At 31.7% G+C, this 22,029-nt stretch overlaps 2 protein-coding genes across 2 annotated transcripts in view; both read right to left on the bottom strand.

Annotated features, from left to right (window-relative positions):
- Window positions 1–13,069, bottom strand: part of LOC128184276 (uncharacterized) — a 43,878-nt gene extending 30,809 nt beyond the window's left edge. Inside the window, exons 1-15 of the mRNA XM_052853703.1 lie at window positions 12,985–13,069; window positions 12,167–12,286; window positions 10,951–11,035; window positions 10,043–10,147; window positions 9,153–9,214; window positions 8,339–8,426; window positions 7,848–7,949; window positions 7,635–7,660; window positions 7,049–7,118; window positions 6,050–6,145; window positions 5,108–5,127; window positions 4,864–4,969; window positions 4,074–4,190; window positions 2,342–2,403; window positions 567–675 (exon numbers count right to left, since the gene is read on the bottom strand). Of these exons, the coding sequence (XP_052709663.1) occupies window positions 567–675; window positions 2,342–2,403; window positions 4,074–4,190; window positions 4,864–4,969; window positions 5,108–5,127; window positions 6,050–6,145; window positions 7,049–7,118; window positions 7,635–7,660; window positions 7,848–7,949; window positions 8,339–8,426; window positions 9,153–9,214; window positions 10,043–10,147; window positions 10,951–11,035; window positions 12,167–12,286; window positions 12,985–13,052 (1,236 nt within the window). The 5' untranslated portion in view covers window positions 13,053–13,069. The remainder of the gene's footprint in view (window positions 1–566; window positions 676–2,341; window positions 2,404–4,073; window positions 4,191–4,863; window positions 4,970–5,107; window positions 5,128–6,049; window positions 6,146–7,048; window positions 7,119–7,634; window positions 7,661–7,847; window positions 7,950–8,338; window positions 8,427–9,152; window positions 9,215–10,042; window positions 10,148–10,950; window positions 11,036–12,166; window positions 12,287–12,984) is intronic.
- A 4,316-nt stretch (window positions 13,070–17,385) lies between these two features.
- Window positions 17,386–20,316, bottom strand: LOC128184880 (uncharacterized). The gene is made up of 6 exons (XM_052854512.1): window positions 20,230–20,316; window positions 20,093–20,147; window positions 18,536–18,663; window positions 18,201–18,362; window positions 18,057–18,103; window positions 17,386–17,491 (listed from the first exon to the last, which is right to left on the bottom strand). The coding sequence occupies exons 2-6, from the start codon at window positions 20,134–20,136 to the stop codon at window positions 17,450–17,452; spliced, it is 423 nt and encodes a 140-aa protein (XP_052710472.1). The 5' UTR covers window positions 20,137–20,147; window positions 20,230–20,316; the 3' UTR covers window positions 17,386–17,449.
- Between the last annotated feature and the right edge of the window lie 1,713 nt (window positions 20,317–22,029).

The following is a 22,029-nucleotide window of genomic DNA, read 5'->3' as shown; positions in this document are numbered from 1 at the left end:
TGGGCAAAAATTTCATGACCATACCCAAAATTGAACTTGACTTAGACATTATGATTATTATGATAAATCTGTATATCAAATTCCATTTTAATATGTGCAACCTCTGCAAAGAAAATGAACGGAAACTGCAAATAATTGGAATTTTTTCAGTCCAAGGGGCATAACTCTGTCCAAAATTGCTCGATCATACCCAAAATCATACTTCAATTTGAAATTATTATGATAAATTTGTATACCAAATTTCATTTCAATATGACTGTGCAACCTCTGCGAAGAAAATGAACGGAAATTATAGGTGGACCAACCTATCAACAAACAGACGGACAGTAGCAAAACAATATCCAATATGCAGGGCATAAACAGAAAGTAGCAGGAAGGTGTAATACAATGGATAATTTACAAAGGGAATAACTCACTTCCAAATCTTAACTTAAAATTGAGCTATTCCCCTTCTAATTTTAGTATGACAATAAAGTTATAAATGTGGAGGAATTTAAACCTGAAGCAGCAATGCCTGATAACTATAAAATAATTTTTTTTTGCCTGATGCGTCTTCTTCAACCTACCTTGCGAAGTTCTTCAAGTAATAGGTTAATATTCGATCCTTGTTTGCCGATAAAAACATTCATTGCAATTGGGCTTTCAGTTTCAAATTCAAAATCCATTTCTTTCAACCTAAAAAGAAATTAATGCCTTTAAATTCATTCAAAACATAAAAAAAACAAAGATTCTGAATTAAGAATATGTTCTGTCAGAAGTGTTAGAAAATTTACTTAAACAATGCCCGGTACTCTAATTTTTCATGTTTATAAAAAGAATACATGATTTCTTGAGGTTTTTTTTTTAATGAATAGTCTTTTGGGCAAAATGATAATCTTTCATCTCTATCAAATTTAAAGTGTAAATTAATTGGAAAAAAGCATCGAAACCTTAGCATGTTTTCTAATGTGCATTTGTGCGATATAAAAGTTTTTTAAATTGAAAGAAAATGTCTTTGATAGCTATTTTTACTTTTTCTTAAAATTCTGCCATTTGATGTTTTTGTTTTGAATTTTTGGTATACCGTGCCCAATTTTTTTTCCAAAAAAAATTTTCCAAACAATTTTTTTTTTTCAAAAAAGAAGATAAATACATCAGAGGGCCATTTTCAGAGGGACAGGCGGGGATGATAATCTAACAATTAATTTTATGTGCCCTAACACAAGCAAGTTTTGTGTCAAATTTCATCCTCTAATCATTTTTTAAACAATGTTAATGAACTTGTCCAAATGACCTTGAGTCAAGATCATGCCACACGTTCAGGTCATTAGCAATCTTTGTGTGAATTAAGAACTTCTAATGTTTCTATTCAAAAAGCTATAAACCGGACATTCTGCACTTTTCCTGCCAGTGACCTCTACCTTACCCGAATGACCTTGGGTCAAAGTCATGACACACCCCTTGGTCATAAGCAATCTTTATGTGAAGTACGAACTTCCAATATTTATCCATAAGAAAGATATAGACCGGACACCAATTTTGCTATTCTTCTGCCCATGACCTTTACCAAATGACCTTGGGTCAAGGTCATGACACACCCTCTGGTCATAAGCAATCTGTGTGAAGTAAGAACTTCCAATGTTTTTCCATAAGAAAGATATGGACCGGACACGAGTTTTGCACAGACAAAAGGACAGGTAGATGGATGGACAGGGTGACTCCTATACATCCCCTAAACTTCATTTGTGGGGGGTATTGTAAATTAAGGTATTCAATGTGTAATGAAGGGATATTAAACAATTTTGAATCATTTTAAACCAGTTAAATATGTATTGCTAAATAACAATGAAAGTGAAATGAACCAAATTCACATGACTGACAACATATAAGAAGCCGGTCATTTTGCACCTTAAAATTTTTTAAAGAGTTATCTCCCCTTGTTGAAAAAAAGAAAATTTTAATTTCGTCAAAATATCTGCGGTAAATGATTCATTTTATTTCATGTTTTAATAAAGAGAAGGTTTATGCATGTATTAACCAAGAGAGTTTTACAAATTTCAAGTTACTTTTTACAATATTTTATTAAAACATATGTTGCCCATTGACTTCAATGCAAAATTCAATGTGTAATTAGTTGGACCATAATCAATATTTTGAAAATTCCTTTGGTGGAGTATTTTTATTTGATAACACCTTCAAAATGATATCATGATTAAGAATATCGGACCATTCATTTATTAGGTACAAAATGTGGTCGTTATACATCGAATACCTTAATTAGTTTATTTACTCCACTATACATTCAATAAACATTTTCGCTCGTGAGGGAATGTTCTGTTAAATTGCGCTCTTGTTGTATTACCTCTGTCTTGGTTGCTTGGATTTACCAAAAGCCTTTTCAGCTCCCTTCATTTCTTCATTGACCTGGGGAAAAAAAACAATAAAATGCGATATTCAACATTTAAACCAGTATGAGAGACCAGCTTGTTTTGTCATTCAAATGAATTCATCATGATATCATAGACCACTATTTAAAAACATAATTCAACTCCCTACTAGGGCAGTACAAGTGCAGCAACTGTTTAAGTGACCCAAAATGACTCAAATTTGATCCATGGAACATCTTAATCCCTCGCAAAGTTCCCCTGGTTGCCATTACTTCCCCTTTAGTGACGAACAATATGGTCTTGATATCTTAATACTCTAGCTTTCTTGAAACCCTTTATCCTTTCTAATGAGAAATCTGTTCTGTTGGCTATCATTTACTGTTATATAAAATGATATAAGGCAGAGATTATATGAATAAAATGTACCGAGTCTAAAGTTGGAAGGTTACTGAGGGATGGGTTGGACTTCAGAAAAACTATGCGATTTTTTAAACTATATTTAAGTAAACGATGGCTCCAGAGGGAAAGAAAGAGAAAGTGAGGATGAAGACAATAGAACACTTGGAGGTGCACTAGAGAGAGAGAGAGAGAGAGAGAGAGAGCTGGGTTGGAACAGAAGGACCAGATGCAAGTTGTTGCAAGCAATCTTTATTTCTTATGTTAAACAGCCTCATTCATCCTTCGAGGCATGGAAAGGCTTTTGAATGAAGTAACTTATTAATATTGAAATACCTGGCTTTGTCTATAGCTCAATCCTATTTCAATTTTGAACAAGAGATTTTGTAAAACACTTATGCCCCCCTCCCTTGGAAACATCCACAAAGAAAATGAACGTAAACTGCAAAATACTGGAATTTTTCTACATCCAAGGGCCATAACTCTGTCGAAATTTCTCGATCGTACCCAAAGTAAAACTTGATCTAGATATTATCATGATAAACCTGTATACCAAATTTCATATCAATAAGTTCACCCTCTGCAAAGAAAATGAGGATAAACTGCAAATAACTCGAATTTTTCTACGTCCAAGAGCCATAACTCTGTCGAAAATTGCTCTATCAAACGGAATATCAAACTTGACCTAGATATTATCATGAAAAACCTTTATACCAAATTTCATTCCTGACCAATATGTTCATCCTCTGCGAAGAAATGAGCATAAACTGCAAATAACTGGAATTTTTCTACATCCAAGGGCCATAACTCTTTCGAAAATTGCTCGATCATAAATATATATCGAACTTGACCTAGATATTATCATGATAAACCTGAATACAAAATTTCATTTTAATATGTTCATCCTCTGCGAAGAAAATGAGCGTAAACTGCAAATAAATGGAATTTTTCTACGTCCAAGGGCAATAATTCTGTCGAAAATTGCTCGATCGTACCCAATATCGAACTTGACCTAGATATTATCATAATAAATCTGTATACCAAATTTCATTCCAATATGTTTATCCTCTGCGAAGAAAATGAACGGAAACTGTTGGTGGACCAACGACCAACCGACAGACAGCAGCAAAGCAATATGCCCTCCCTTCTTCGAAGGGGGGGCATAATAAAATATCTTTACATTATTTCAATTATATATTTGGAAATAAAAAAGGGGTCACCACGACAGTATAATCTGAGCATGCCATGTGACATTTACAATACTATTTATATAATATTTTTAAAAAGTTTTAAAACAATAGTTTTACTTACCATTGAGGCAGCCTCTTCAAATTTCTCCTCACTAATATCTGTACTTCCAAACAAATAAACTGCAGTCACCTGTTTCCTCTTATTCTGGACTGTATTAAGAGACAGAGATGGGTCTACCTAAAATACCCAAAAAACCCACACATTTCTTAGAAACTTTTTTAAGTTTACATAAAATGAATGTATATATACATGTATATTTAAATTGATATAGATATGAATAGTTTAAATGGCAGGAATACGTGAAAACACGAACAATAGTACATTTATTCATACTTTCCAAGAACACTCTTTACTTAAAGTTTTTTGGTGTTTGTGCACCACTGAACATGTATACTATACGTGTAAAAGAAATATATACAATTTTGAATAAAATGCAATAAAGTGGGGAAAATGCAGTCATTATTTGGAGCAGTTTTGTAGTAAACAATATGACAATGTGATTTAGTCAACCCCTAATCCAATTTTTTAACTAAAAATACCTACTAGTCATATGTATTTGTTATAAAAGATAAACATGTACATATGTACATCGTACAACGATTGAGTTCTAGAATCTTTTTGGTACATGAAAATGAATTTATCTATACGTACATAAAAAAAAAAAAACAACAGCTAAAGTTCCTTTGTCACTCATTCTTGTGACAGATTCAAAACAAATTCAAGCAAGTACTGGCGTCAAAACTGTATGTACACTGTATGTACTGCTTGCCCCTAAAATATCTAATATATTTACCCAAACAAAAACCACATATAAAGCAATTCTAGCTGATTTCTCAAACCTGTAACCAACCTCTAAAAGCTTTTGTCGGATCCTGTTGATGTTAGTGCCCTCTTTGCCTATAAATCTATTCCATGCACTGGTATCACTTTCAAAAGTAAACGCTCTGCTCCTGACACTACAATCAATATACATCGGAATTCAGAACTCAGTAAGAATAGCCTCTTCATAATTATTCAATGCTTTACTTACATATCTACCATAGATATATATTGGACCATATGGATTACACAACATGGGCAGTGATTATACTTACGAATCCATGCTTTCTTGTATCTAAAAAAAAAAGTATATTGATAAATATACAGTCATGTAAATGGTACAGTACATGTTTTATAAAAAAATGTCTGGAAGGACCCTTTAAAACAGTACAATTTAATTCAGTTTGTTGTTACTGCACTGATCATGCATTAATAGTTGTTTCCATTTTGAGGTTAGCATATACAATATATCCAGTAATTTTCGTGATGTCTTTAAAATCGCAAATTATTGAATACGCAGAAGTTATATTTTGTATTATTTTCTATAAGAAGCTTTTTAAATCGCAAAAAATGACTGGCAGAAATTAAAAATGCTACACATTTTCCCCATTTTTGCAAATTTTGTGACCCAAGAAAAAAACCCGGATATACAGTACTGGTATATGTATTTACATGTAACTAAACCTTCTGGAAAAGAACAAGAAAATCTTAGTTTTCATGAATACTAAAGCTAAATATTTGGTGTATTGTTTTTGTTAATCCAACAATAGTTTATGTATTAAAAAATCATGTTTAAAATAACCACCAAAGGAATACAAGTATCACAGATGGCTAGTGAAACTGCATGGCTCTGTCAATTTGCATATCCCAACTTAACTAAAAAAGAGTTTTCGTCGAATATCAAAAACACTTCTGTCCTCCAAGTGACTGGACTCATTTTTCAATGAATTTTAAAACTATTAAATCTGTCTTTCAGAGGGGAAGTACTAGTTGTTAGTGTAGCAAATGTGCAAGCAGATTTCACGATCAAAGTTCGTGACATTGCTGCAGATTTCACGATTACAGTTAATGACATTGCTTGGTTTAAACTTTTCCTTAAAGGAAAAAGCATTGTCTGACAGATTTTGCCATTCTTCAGAATCTTAACTATCAGAAACATGTCAACCATGTGTGACCATGTCTGTAATAATCCCACATCCTGTTTTAATTCACTGTACCTTGGCTTTAGCATCTTCCAATTCCTCTCGAGTCTTAGCAAAAATTTTAGCAACATCACCATCTTGTGTCCTATCAAGCTGAATTCGGACACCAGTCTGTGTGAGATTTAAAAATACATCATTAACATTGCAATCATGTCGTACATAATCATATTTCATTTATATTCATGGGCATTATTTTTTCGTGGATTTCATGAAAAATCACAGTTTCAAACATATGTAAATCTGTGGCCAATTGTCTTATCAATACAATATGCTATATAGAAATTTCACATCAATAAATTCTGGATTTTTGGGATAAACTCAACAACAAAATCTACAAGAATTTATATTCAACAAATCTTGGTAAAATCACAGTATAAAGCTACTGTAAATCAAAACCACTTTAATTCACGATAAACCAGCAGTACTGTGGATAAATTTTCGTGATTGAGTCTTTGTAGACAATTTTCATCAAATTCAATAAACTCTGAAGTACTAGATCATTACGAGACCTATTCACAATTATTTATAATAAAGTTCTCACGATGTATCTACCCCAGGAAATTTTCTCGTTGATAAACAAAAGAAAATTGGTTTACAGTAAATCCAAAATGACTTTTGAAGATTTTAAGAATTCAAATATTACAAACTGTTTTCCTGTTTTTCAATTTTCATTTTCAAGAGGCATTATTACACTTAAAAACAATTTTCAATGCAAAGATTTACCTCCTCTGGGAAAATGGGATTAGTAGTTTACATAAGAATTAGAGCTGTAATATACTGTAAACACATTATGCTTAGCATATTTGTTAGAATTTGGATTTCCAGTAAGTTTGCATATTTTTGATTTTGTGCATGAAATTCTGAATTGACATATTTATAAACAAACATGCATTCATAGCATTTGGTGTTGTACTTCTTGATTTAGCAGATCCGAAGCTGCTTTCTACCAAAAAAAGGTAACTAGAATACACTGCCAAATGTACCGGTAATATGTTTACAGTACTTCGTAATTACCTCTTGCATACTTGTTATCAACTTCATGAACTGGTTAAATGGTGGATGGTCAAGTTTTACTGTTTCCTTGCTGCAATGCACAACAACATAATATTTTACATCTCTACAACTTCTTTGTTCTTATTTTCATTTGAAAATCAGAAAAGTGGTTTAAGAGAAGTTGCGCTTAAAAAAACCCAGGACTGATGGACTGACAAACTAACGGGTCAAAAACATTATTCATTAAAACACATTTATAGCGAACACGCTTAATTTATGAATTGACACTTACAGTGAAGAGAGTTTTACTCCCTGTGACTATATTACGTTGTTAACTTGATGGATATAACAAACTAAGCTAATAACGAAGCAAAATAGCCAATCCCTTGGGCTTCATTATAACCGTGTTTTACTGTACCCCTCACAACTTGTTGCAAGGGGTATTTTAATATAAAACAATAATGCATAAAAGTTTCTTCAGTTGGTATCTTAAATATACACCTCAGCAATGTGGAAATGAATGCAACATAAAAATTGCCTTACAATCTATTACATTTGAGTAATGTTTTAAAATCTTTATAAGAAATTATTTATCCAAAAAACTTACGGTCTCTGAAGAACAAGTTGCTTTATCTAAAACCAAAATAAAATAAATAAATAAATTGTCATGAATTTCCTATGCAATTTTCCTTGACACAATTATAGCACATCGTGAATTCCTTGGAAAATTTTAAAGTTTGCTTGTCCTAAAATTTGCTTTAAAATAATTTACCGATAACCGATGTTAATTTAGAATTTGAGCTTAATCAGTCTTGCATACCTTTTCCATTGCTTCCGTGATGTTCTGTTGACCGGGGCCTGTTAGCACCAGTAGGATTTGTTCGTCCTGCAGATCTGACATCACTTTGATTTGAGTAGCAGTCTGAAAACAATTAAATAACAAACAAAATATTGGAAAGTCAGAACCAATAAAGCAAGGCATCTTAGGAACGTGTACTCCTTTTCCTAAATTAAGAAACAACATTAGAATGTTGAGAGCTTAAGGTTCATATGATAGTTTCAATTCATTTGATAAATTTAATTTCACTTTTCCGTAATTGAAATAACTGCAATTGTAAGCATTAACTTTTAAGGTGAAATAAAATATATAAATGGGAATACAGTTAGAACAATTATTCTTTGTTTGTATTCAATTTTTTTTAAATTCAGAGTACTTTATCATTCTTAATAATACATGTATCAATTATTCCCATAATCTGATAAAAATGTCAAAACAAGAGTTCTCTATGAGACATTTCTGATCAGGAGTACCTCGTTTTGTACATCAAGTAAACTGGAGGACTTTTCATCCAACAAAAAACCAGCCTTGTCTCGGGGTATGAAAACAAGTTCTTCAAGCCTGTAAATAATAAATTCCTAATCAATAAGAGAAACAATTCTGATCAAAAAATTTTTTTTTTCATAGATATATGGTTTTAAAGGAGCATAGTCACGATTTTGGTAAAATTTTATTTTTCTAGTTATGTTTACAGTGCTTTATTAATGCATTTCAAATGATCAACCAAAATTTTAGCATCAGTCATAGAGTTATCTAGAAAGATACAGAGCTCACAATTATTTGTTATGCAAACAATGCTCGTGCCATGTTTTTGTTTACATTTAATATACCAGTTAAAGTTCTTTTTCAAGCTGATTTTTTATCTGTTAATTCATTTTGACCATAATTACATAGTAACTGTTCCTAGCATTTCTCACATTAATTTTAGATCTAAAACTGGAATTTTCTTGTAAATCTTCAAAATGTTACACTTCCATTTTTTGGATTGAAAGATTTGTAAAACTTTACCTGGTATAGAAAACTTACCATACATGTTTAAATATGTAATACATGGCTTATACATGGATAATTGAGCACATTTCTACATAAATTTTCGTATGTTTACATATTTCATGTAAATGGATGGAATACAATGACAGTATTAGTCACAAAATAATGATTATAGAAAAAAAAAATCTTTACAACAATCTTACGTGGATCCAGACCTGCATGTTCTTTAGATTTGAAATTGATATGCGGCATAATTGACAGCTAAACAATGCATAGATGTCTCAGACTCCGTCTTACCTTTCTTGAACAGGCTGTGCAGACCTTATTTCTGCTAAATGGGCCTGTAAGACTTCATTTATCTGTTGATATAATGACAAAAGACTTCATTTATCTGTTGATATAATATGACAAAAGACTTCATTTATCTGTTGATATAATGACAAAAGACTTCATTTATCTGTTGATATAATGACAAAAATAACATATTTTTTTTTTTTACATCAGATCTCTTTACAGACACACAAAGCTGGAGACTCTTCAAAATAATCCAACTTCAAGAAATGCATAATAAAACTAAATAAACTAGTGGGTATTGCCTTCTTTTTTTTTTAAATACCGATATGTCTCCCTTTCTCCCGTAGGTTTGTAATTTGGAGCAAGTTTAATATTAGTGAAAAACTATGAAGTTAGCTAGTTTAAATGTCACACCAGTGTATTCAGGTTTTGCAAAAACAAAATAAATAAAATTGACTCAAAAATTGGAAAAATTGGGTCAAATATTTTTAGTAGGGTTCAGCTATGTTTTATATCATCTATATATGGTTTATGTTGTTATCTTAAATAATACTGTTAGAATATGACTCGACTAATATTTTTTAAAAAGTTACAGTTTGGAAAGAATTTGGAATTTTTTTCTTAATTTGACCTTGAGTAATGAAAAGGGTCATGAGTCGTGTAGATTACTATAAGACGTGTAATATATCTGGCTGTGTATTCTTTTTAGCATGTCTGGTGGAAAGCCGCTTCCACTAAATCAAGTACATCACTTTAATGTTATTTGTATACACTGTATGTACAAGAATAGACTTTAAAATTCACAAATATGCTCATTCAAATCCACGCTAACTTGTTGAAAAATAATTTTCTGCCAAACATCGTCCATGCTAAATATCGGATGTTAACAGTACCTCTTTAACTGCCTTTTGAATGTCCTCTGGAGAAGCCGCAGTGATTACGACAGGAATCTTTTTCTCAGTAGTTGATTGGTCAGTCAATTTTAAGGACGCACCTGTCTACAAAAGATCACAGAGAACAATAAATCTACACGTAGCAAACTCCATCAAAAAGTACATGTACTTTTCTTTATTCAGAAACATATCTTTTAACATTTCAAAGCTACTATGAGGGAGAATCTCTCCCTTCACTAACTTGACTAAGGGGGATATTTTGCATAAACAAGTTTTCTCATGTAATACAAATTATTGAAATAAATGCAAATGCATACACATGTATTAAAATATGTAAAATACAGTATTTTAATGGATTTGCAATAATTTTAAAATAATTTCTATGACTGCCTTGATTAATGTTATGACAGTTATAATTACCAAAATCATAAAATCTTAAACTGACAAACATATGTAAACAGCTAGGGTTCAACATTAAGATAAGTCTGTTAGTTTTACACTAAATATGATGATTATTAAGTCCAATACATGTATTTGCCTAGTCAGTCCCGTTGGAGTATTTAAAGTTCTGCTAAAAATCTTAGCAATTAATTATTTATGTACATTCGTCTAAATTTCTTTGGGCTTCCACCATCTTTCTGGAGCTCCAAATCACATATCAGTATGATGCGAATACATAATGTAGTGGACTGACAATAATTGCCAGCCATACAAGTAAATGTAAACAGACACTAGTCCAATTGGACTAATGTATATAAATGTTAGTGTCATACCTTAAAAACCTTGAAAATCAAGTTAAAAGCTCTTAGACTAGTTGATATTTATGCATATATTCATTTCATATTGTGTTTTATTATATCAGATTAAATTATATAAACTAATTTTCAAACCAAAATTTCTTTACATACCTTCTCTGCAATTTGATTTATCTGTGGGGATAAATATGATGCTGATGTTCCTGGTAAATAAATTGTTTTATTTTCCTCCTTTTGTCTGAAATGTGTTTTACAAATATATTCAGAAAACAGTATTTGATCATCAAATAAAAAATACATTAGTTCGTGTCTGTGTCTTATTTTCTGAGTGTGTGCACAGTCATTTAGGGAGGGCGTGAGGATCAAAATTCAAAATTCAAAACACTATGCATTTTCAATTAATTAACTTATGTTTCACAGTTGACATCTACAGAAAATATAATTGTGATAGATCCCATCACAGTAATTATAGTACCTCTCTCTTTTATAGGGCAAACTGACACATAGTTTGGTGAAATATGACACATTGGCAACTGTTAAATCTGTATGCTATTTAATTATCTTTCCACTGAAAGTTTGTAAAATGTTATCAATTGGCCTTTCAAGAGAGCAGTACCACAGTTACTTTGAAAGCATCTATAAAAGCTCTGTTCAGAGACCAAAAAAACCTATACTCTAACTTAGTCCAAGAGGTTAATATGAACTTCACAAAATACGTCAATAAATTAAAGTATAAACGTTCTAGCTGTAGTCACTTTAGAACACTCAGTACTTTAATATGTAAAAACTTTCATGTTCTACAGTGAACCAACTTTAATTCACGACAAAATTTATTTGGCAATTAACCGATGATACTGTAAACCGGCTATTATTCTCTTGCGAAAAATTTTCGCAAGGTTTGCGAGAGCCTCATTGTCACGAATATTGCAAACTAGTATTTGCCATATAGTTGTAATTCGAAATATGCGTTGATAAGACTTGGTCACAAAAATTAGTTGCTGCGAACCAGTTCATTACAGGTTAATCGCAAAATAAACTTGTAGCGAATAATAGTTGATTTACAGTATACTGGTTCTTCACAACTTATTTCGTGATCAATTAGTAGATTATCTAGAAAATGACATAACAGAAAGATTTGGTGACTAGTTCACTGTGATAAATATCTGCAACAATGAGGTTCTCACTAACCTTGCAAAGATTTCCCTCACTCAAACACATATTGGTTTGCAGTATTGTGTATTGAAATCATTCACAAGTATCAAATACCTACACCTGCTGATAATCACTTTGCAAGCAAATGATTAAAGAGAATTAAGTTAAATAAACACTCAGCTGTCTTGGAACTCGATCAATATAAATCAATACCAACCTTTCATTTTTGGTAGATGCTGATCCTGCTTTGTCAGTGGGAGTGTTGGAACAGAATCTTACAGATGCACACAATGGTGACACAGTGTCTCTTCTCAAGAAATGGGATGCATTCTGTTGACTGAAATACGGAAAGACCTAGCTCATACTGATGCTGCTTCCCCCAGAAATAAACATTAAAATTGGTTCATAAACCGTAAAATCTAGCTCAATCTGTTATTCATTTTGCTTGTAAAATATTAGGTAACACACCTCAGTAAAGATAGAATGTTCTATCGTTAAAATGACAGATGTCCTATGGACCCGGTTTAACCTGAGAGTAGCCGGGTTACGGTAAGATTATTCTTTCTAACCTCAGTATTAATTTATTCATGCATGATAAAATTAAATAAACATTTTACTTTGGAAGGTGTTCATATTGTCTAACACCTGTACCTGTTTCCATTAACACAATAAGATCTATTTATCTAGTTATGCTGTTATGTTTTTGACCTCCAATTCTCAGTGTTATTTAAGAACCCTTAAACAGTGTTAAATAACAATCATAACAAATACAATGTGTAGCAATGTGCAATGGTTGCATCATAGTCAATTTTCATATTTACTGCTAAAGAATGTTGAAATTGTGAATGACTGCAACTTTGTTAAAGTTAATTTCTTTTTTAAAAAAAGTTTTCACGTGGGTTTCACTATTTGTTCGAATTTCCTCCGTCTTCTGTCTATTAGTTTGATTCTATTTATCAAATAAAGCTACTAACGATCTTTAACGCCTTAACATAAGTTTATATTGAATCATTTAAAGTCTTCATTATTCTATACCTATTCAACACAACGTAGAACTTGTGCAATTTTTGATAATGCACTTTCCGTAAAATAGAAGTCGCCATTTCTCCCCCTCTACATATTAGACAAGTCGTACATGTACAGGGTGTATGATGGTTGGGGGGGGGGGGGGGCTATTGATTTTTGACATCAACCACTTCTTTTTTAATAAAACTTTGCCTAATTACAAAGTAATTATGCTTAGATTCATCTCAAGGTTTTAATATGATATATGTTTCGGAGCCCGATGATATGCAATATGCTAAAGTGAGCTATAAATCATGATATTCTTATAGAAAAATCAAAGTACTGAAAGTACTGATAGACAGATGCATTATTTCGGAAGAGATTTAAACTAATAGTACAGACAGGAAGTGATTTTATCGATTTCTATTTATTTTAAAATCAACGATATGTAATTTTCCATGACAAGTAGTTTCCTATCCGGATTTTAATTACGCACATTTTTATAATATGAATTTTCGGGCTTTTCCGACAATTTTAAGGATTCCGGGAAAACACCATTTGAATCATGTTGTGTAATATTTAAAGATAGAATTAATTCAATCAAAATATGTACCAGAAATGAAAATATTTCTAAATAATTGAATGGATCCAAGCAATATTTAACTCCAGTCTACTTCAACCAGACGCTCGGTTGTCCCGTTAATACCCGACAAGCAAGGGAGACTCTCTGCTTGACGAAGATTTACGGAGGCAGCCGAGCGTCTGGTTGAACGAGACTATAATGAACTCTGGCGTAGGAACACATACGACTACAAAAATTATCTAAATTGTTTTTATACCATTTAAATCTGACTATTTTTACATTTTTAAGTATTCGTTAATAAGTTTCTTTGAAAAACAATGATTCAGGATGCATTACATCGAATTTATCGATTATTTTCGAGAACTACCTTAAAGCTATACACGCTATAATTTACGTCAATTTTGAATGACAGTGAAAACGCATGTGTTTGTCTACTTATAAAAGCTATCCTTAATCTGTAAATTACAATGGTGAATTCCATCTCGATACAAAGATATAGATTTTTAATTGTTTATTTTCCTGCCAGGAAAATATACCTTTTCATGAATATTGATAAAGGAAGAGCAAACCGACCTCATTGCGCATGTCCGCGGAGAACTAGGTGGTCGTTATTGTTTGCCTAATTAAATATCCAACTTGATTTTTAATATGCTTAACAGTTGTTAATTTGAAATACATACATGTATAATGAGTAAAATACGTTTGTCATTCACGATACCCTTACTTCTGCATTAACACTTATAGGATCTATAAATAGCACATAGGGGAAAACACAGGTCTACGTCATTTTTTTAAAGGAAGTATTCATATCTACTCACAGGCTTGTATTTTTTTCTTTTGTTTGTACTCGTATATATCGGACAAATTTATGCTTTACTGAAGATACCCTTTCCTTTGTGAAACTATCACAATTATGAAGATGTTGACCCTTCACCAGTTTTGGTACGATATGCTAAATTTAGCTGTCGATATCAAGTGATTGATTGATATTCACGAGGAGGCATTACTTTCCTGGCAGGAAAATAAATATTTTTTATTGTTTAATATTTGATATATTTGTTACGTGATCGAATTGAGCATTATAATTAATAGCATAAACGTAACTTTTATTAGTAATCAAACACATACATTCTCCCCTTTATTCAAAATTGACGCAAATTATAGCGTGTATAGCTTTAAAGTCTTGTCAGCGGCGATGATTTGTTCTTCGGTACAAACACAGTTTCACTTCCTATTTGCCAGAGTAACTGCATAGGAGAATTGGTTAAAATCAAAACAAATTTTAAGATATAGAAGGTTTGGAGTATTAATTATAAGAGTTTGCAATACTAAATACTACAGGATAGAAACTACTTTTGAATTGCTTACATATTCGTGCTCTTTTATGAAATATGCAAAAAGAAATATTTTTACAAAACAGAAAATTGTTTTGTTATTATGATAATAAATAATGATTCACTAAAATTAATGATAAATAATAAGTAAAAACTTTTGAACAGCGAACATTAATTTTTTTCATATGTAAAATTCGTCCCTGCCTGAAAACCCCTATTGATAGGTAATACATGCATGATCTCAATCTAAAAAGTTGTCGTTCTTTTGCAGAATGTATGATTCGATTGTAGAGAGTGATCAAATATATTTACACTTTTCCTACAACTTACACGAATTTTAGTAGCGAGAAAAAGGGGGGGGGGCAGCCTCCATAACTCTGTAGGAACTGACAGGACTAAAATCTACATGCCCCGTTTATCGATTGCTCAAAAACTTCATCACCTAAGAAAAATCACGGACTACATGAAATAATCATGATGGTGTCAGACTCAAACTGTCATAGAAGACGATTTGGCTGTTTCTTTAATCTAACGCACTGATGTAAATAAACAATAATTTGGTTGATTTTCTCTTATTTTTTTTACAATCAGTTTATTAATTTGTTAATGGAAAGACGTAAATATAAACAATAAAATGCTTTCTTTGAAGATTCATGCGGGTTATGAAGGTAGCGATCATTGCCGAAAAAATTCACTAATGCTAACGCGTGTATTGTTTACAAGATTTTGTATGATTGTGTATTTTGCTAAAGTTTAATTATTATCTAAATACATTTAGAGTTATCTTCCATTTTATCATTTTGATATGTATTTTCTGCAGTTATCTTTCTTTTTTGAACCTAGAGTTATCCTTTCATTATATAATCTAGAGTTACTTTTCCTTATTGTTGACTTCCTGTTTTGTTGTTTGTGTGACCCACACAAGGACACTCAGTCCATCCAACATGTTTTTTGTATTCGTATGCTGGCACACACTGTAAGTAGTTTTCTGTTTATATATATTACATAAGCGACTATTCGTTTATAGGTTTACTGCTTTGTACTTTATATAAATGCAGTTTATAAGTATATCTCTCATTTCACTCTAAAAAGTATGGAACGCCATTATTGTCATTGTCAATCTTAATAAGTAAACGTACGTTTGTTACAATTTTCTATGGAAACCCATTTGTGATAAAATTCATTGTTTTTTGGACCTTATCCTCAATACTGTTATTAATATTTCTATTCTTTCATTACAAACTATTATTATATGCATTTTGTCTTTACATGTACATATTGTACATTGTTTTTGAGAACGTATGAGTAATTCATACTTTGTTTTTTTTTTCAGTTTTTTACCGCATACACAATAAATTCGATGCAATGGATTGTTGTGTTGGTTCACTATCTGTAGGCAAAGGCAGAATAACGCGGATTATGTATTTTTCTGCAATGTCGCCATCTCATATTCCGCATGAATGATCAAAGAAAACATTTTATTGTTTAAATAAAACGATTCTTTTCATGAAAAATCAAAGTTATATTTTCAGTGCAACATCGTCCGTTTTAAAGCTAAATGTAATGGTCAAAGTCATAGATTTCATTGACCACAATCTTGTATAATCGAATATTTCCTATATCTTCAAAGAGACAGTACGGCGCATCTTATCGAAAACCCGACTTGAAAAAAATTTCCGATCGGGTTCGGTATTTTTGTACTACTCATGAATGTATAAACTTTCAGAAATTTACAAAGTTCTCCTTGCAATAAATCTAATTATTTCATTAAAATTAATAATTACGTATAACCTATCACATAAATACATCGCAACGTGTTCGGGGTTCAGCCTTCTATACTATTACGCATGCGTCTTTACTGTAAACAAAACACATGCAGGGCTCGCGAAGAATCTCCTGGACAGGTTTGTTGATAAAAATATGTCTTTTCTACTTCTCATAGGTAATAACTGTTCAAAGTTTTTAAAATAACCAAATTTATTATTTTGTACACATGTATTTTTCGTGTTTATAATAGGAGTTGCTACAACCTAAATCTATTTTTATAAATGAGGCCCTTTGAGGGGTTATTTGACATATTTATGTATATTCATTTTAAAATGAACTTAAATTGGTAAACCATTTATAAATTATCGAGTAAGTAAGGATGTGTTTCATTTAGAGAATCGCTTTAACCTCGTTTTCCATGATGAATTTCAACACATGAATCTCTGCTATTAATAATCCATTCCGAAAGCATTCTGGTACCAAGGAATGGGGGCTTCGAAATAACCATCAAATAAATTCTATCAAAAAAGTAATTATCTATAGAATGTATTTCGGAGGTTTTCACCAAATAAAATAAAACTTAAGAATGATAAAGCGCATAGTCTTAAAGACTTTCATTTGGAACTTAAATACATATGTATATAAGGTAAACCTTTTTTTTCGAATTTCTTTTACTATTACTGTAGTAAAATTCATTCGTGTCTGACTCATTAGATATGTACTTTTACACTGGCGCATTAATTTGAGTTCTTGTTTAGTAATATTTTTTTAGGAATCTTTCTTTTATAAGGAAAATGTGACAACAACAAAATTATCGACCGTTGTGTCCTTGATGCATCTCATGATGAACCACCTAAAATGAATGAGAGAAAATAATTTCAAATTATCTTAAAAGTATACAAAACAACTTTCATTTTTCTACATTTTCGAAAGAAATTCCCATTAAAAGTGGTTATTTTGGTAAAGAAAGGAGTAATTTTAACTAATTTTAATTTTAACTTCATTAATAAAATTAGTTATATAATTAGTGTGAAAAAAATGATACTAGTAAATGTACGTCGTCGCTAGCTTTATGTCTACAAGTTTTAACTAATTACATTTCTCTTTTAATCAACTTTTCATAGAAGTTGTTTAAAAATATTTTTAGAAAGTAAAAGAACATTGCCATGACAATAATTTAAGGAGGCTCGGTGGTAGACAAATTAAACAGATCAACCTTAAATTAAATTAAATTAATTAAAATTTTTAACTTAATATTTTTGGCCAAAAACCCTTATTTGGAAAATATTTCAGCTTTTGAATTTGAATGTTTTCCTATATCTTTATACAGCACTTTTCGTCTGAAGGAGATATACGTAGGTATATATACTAAAGATGGCCACAGCCATTCTGCCCTTTTAATACAAAATGATACTCACATTGGTAAAGAAATGGTTATAATCATGTCTGGTCACCTGGCCGTCACCTGTAATATAATCAGAAATTAAACTGGGCCTACTTCCAATAAATCAGATATAATTTAGTATGTAGATTATTTTGATATGTAGATAATTGGCATGTACCATTGTGGTCCATTTGGCTGAACAATGTATCAACGTATTCAGTTCTTTGCAAGAAACCGTCCTTGTTAGTATCAAAGTGGTTGAAAACATCGTGAGTAAGTTGGCTTTCAGCAGATGCTCCGTCGTATTTTGTATATTCAGCAAAGGAAAGTTTGCCGTCATCTTCAAATAAATCCGTCTACATACATAATTGTTACTCATTGTTACTAATTTACGTATAGTTTTACTGTTCTTGCTCACAAACTTGTTAATTTGGGCATTATACAATACTGTTCGTAAAGGGACTCTCCTGATAAAGACTCTTCGTTATAAGGTAATGATTTTAAAATTCTTACGATCAACATCTAAGTAGTCAAATACTGCAGCGAGTTCCCCCATAACCATCACACCATCGTGATCGGTATCTACGTATTTAAAAGTTCTGTCAATAAACATTTCTATGTCATGGTGATGGTACGTCTGTCTACAAAAGAAAAATAAATTTAGAACCATTTTTTCAAGACCTTGGACTTTCAGTAGGACGTAGCTATGTAATTCTTGCGCCAAAAAAAGTTAAAAATGACGCGGTTTCAGGCGAAATATGCACCGATTGCGTTTGTCTTAGCTCAAAAGCCAGACAAACCTTGTTGATTTTAGAGAACCACGGCTGAGTGACCGACACTGAAATAGATCTACGTCACATTGCTGTTTGACACAACTACCCAAAGTCCAAGCTTTTGTTAAAATGGTTCTACTTCTTAGCATCACTTTGTATTTTCTTTTTCTATCCACATGCCGTTACGTTTTAAAAAATATAATTTCCAAGACAATTTTAAGGTATCCCACTCCTCAATGTTCTTGTATCAAGAATTTCTTGAGAAGTATTCTATTGAAATCTGTAGACAAAACACACTTAAATAATACAAAGATAATGGGAGGTCAGTGTTCATCCCTCTGAGTTATGGTCAATTTGATTTGAAATAAAAACATTTTGAATATCAAGAATTTTAGATGATTAATCCAGTTTGCCTACATATGTATTCAGTATCATTTTGACATAATAAAACATGGGGGTCAGTGATTTCAAATTTTAGATACATGGCTTCAAAGGTAAAATTATTGCAAAATTTGGCTAAAAAAATTCAGACATTTTCTATATATTTGCATGATTTTATGCTAAACGTCTATCATTCTCTCAAAATGTAGTTTAGTACAAGTCATAGAGAACCTATAGAACATGTCACAAACCTATCAAATGTTAAAAATGAGAATAATGAATAAAGTATAATAAAAAGAAAAGTATATTGAAAATTCATAAAATTGCTTGTTTCTGTCATTTTCCACTAAAAAACCTTCCGCACGAGAAAATAGTTCCCCCCAAAACTTGTTCGTTTCTTGAATTCAAATGGATTTTCTTTACGAATGTTGTGTAATTATGAAATGATGATCTTTTTGTGAGGTTTAAATTAATAAAATCATATTCATTTAAAATATAATGGAACATCTGCGCAATGAAATCAAAACATGAGGGGTGATATACCTTAAAGACAAGTTTTAAATGTCTGATAATTTCAGTGAAATTTACTGTTTCTCTTATTATATCAGCGGTCATATTGTAATCTACAAACTTAACTGTATATATGTTATATCTTGAACATTTCCTATCAAACTTAGAATAATAAGGGTTAAGACTTTTCTCTGACATGTATAATACGTAAATTTTATTCAATGTCAGCGAATTGCGTCCACAAAAATGTATCGTTAAATCATTTGTTATCTATTCGCAATAGGTGTACAACACCATGCAAAAAAAATGATCCGAGAGTTAAATAATAAAGTAAAGTATTTATAAAATGCTGAAAACATGATATAGAATATCTTTTTTATCATCAACATTGAAAAAATAAACTTACGAAAGCACAGTTCCCATCATGAGCGTAAAGATTATGCACTTCATGTTGTTGTTTTCTAAAACCAGAATATTTTTTAGAAAGAATTGATGAATGAGGGCGAAAATAGAAATGTTGAGTCTCAGCTTTTTAAACTTTACCTTCAGTTCACGTGGGACACGGTTCCAGTTAGTATTGCAACGGGGAGACGTAATTGCCTTTATATGTTAGTTGTCTAAGTAGATAAGAAACAAGATAGATAGGGTCAATATATAATTATAAAAGTCTTTCTGATATAGGAAATTTCCGATTCGTTTTATTTCGCAATCATACAGTGCAAAATATTTGTTGCTTAATAATCGGCACAATCCCCATTCATGAACATGGCTCTGTTTAAACTGAATATAGATTTGCTATTACTAATATCGTAAAGAAAAGTGTCACGAATGTACAATATTTGACGTTAGAGTGTATTGATATTAAATTTAGCCAGTAGTTGACCAATACTAGTAATGACATTTTGTTAACAACGAAAATAAGTTATGGCGACGATTTCAAATTAAAACAAGAGGCCAATTGGCCTTAACGGTCACCTGAGTAGCATATAACCCATACACAAACTTGTCGAGGAGTCTCATATATGCATTTACTTAACTAGGTTTCATTCTGGGGTAGAAAAATTATAAATTTGTAATGACGACCACCCCTGCCTGAAATCTTTCAAAAAGAACTGTGAAACCTATAATTTTGGCGAAAAACTTAAAGATCTGGTCTACAAAATCATGAATTAACACCTATACATCCATTTTGGCCCTGCCCTAGAGTTAAAACCCATACTCCAGGGGACATGAAAATTAAAATTTCAGTAGAGGACTTCCTGGTAAACATAATTGTAAGTCAGTTTTTTATACAGATGTGTGAGAATAGAGAAGAAGATTTTAAAACATTATATGCATTAACACTATATTGCCTTATTGCCCCCCCCCCCTCATGTCCTGAACCCCTGACCCAGGGGCCATGAATTTCACAATTTAGGTAGAGGAGTTAGTGGACATCAGAACCATGTATTCAGTTTTTTGCCCACATGTGTGGGAGTAGAGAAGATTTTTTTAAGATTTAAAACATTTTACTATATGGCCATATTGGCCCTACCCTACAGCCTGAACCCCTGACCCAGGGGTCTTGAATTTCACAATTTTGGTAGAGGGCTTCATGGAAATCATAATTATGCATCTAGTTTTTAACAAATATATATGGGAATAGAGAAGAAGATTTTCTAAGATTAAATACATTTTTACTACATGGCCATTTTGGCCCCATCCCAGAGCCTAACCCCGTACACAGGGGCCATGAATTTCACAATTTTGGTAGAGGGCCTCATGGACATCATAACCAGGCATTTAGATTAAGCAAATATATATGGGAGAAAAGAAGATTTTCTAAAATTTAATACATTTTTAATATATGGCCCAACCCCAGAGCATGAACTCCTGACCCAGGGGCATGTATTTCACAATTTTTGTAGAGGGCCTCACGGACATTATAATTTTTTTTTTTTTGCATTTTTGGCCCAACATGTGGCGCCCCCGAGGGTGGTAAAGCCATGAATTTCACAATTTAGATTCCTCTTACCATAGAGATGCCTCACACCAAAAATAGTAACAATCAGCCTTGTATAGTTTTTAAGAAGAAGTTTAAAATGTAAAATTGTTAACGCACGACGCACGCCTCACGACGACGGGCGAAAACGGTTAGCAATAGGTCACCTGAGTTTACTCAGGTGACCTAAAAAAAAGGATTCATACATTTTATGCTTCGTACAAAATTGATAAACATAATTCTTTGTACATGTGTGTTCATAGTAAACGCTTGAACTTCATAGTCATATATCAAAGGGAATTCTTTCAACAACAACCCCCCCCCCAAAAAAAAATAAATAAAAAAAAATTGACTTGTGCTTT

The sequence above is a fragment of the Crassostrea angulata genome, chromosome 5 (genome assembly GCF_025612915.1).
Source record: "Crassostrea angulata isolate pt1a10 chromosome 5, ASM2561291v2, whole genome shotgun sequence".
Lineage (NCBI taxonomy): Eukaryota > Metazoa > Mollusca > Bivalvia > Ostreida > Ostreidae > Magallana > Magallana angulata.
This window is presented reverse-complemented; position numbering and strand designations above follow the sequence as displayed.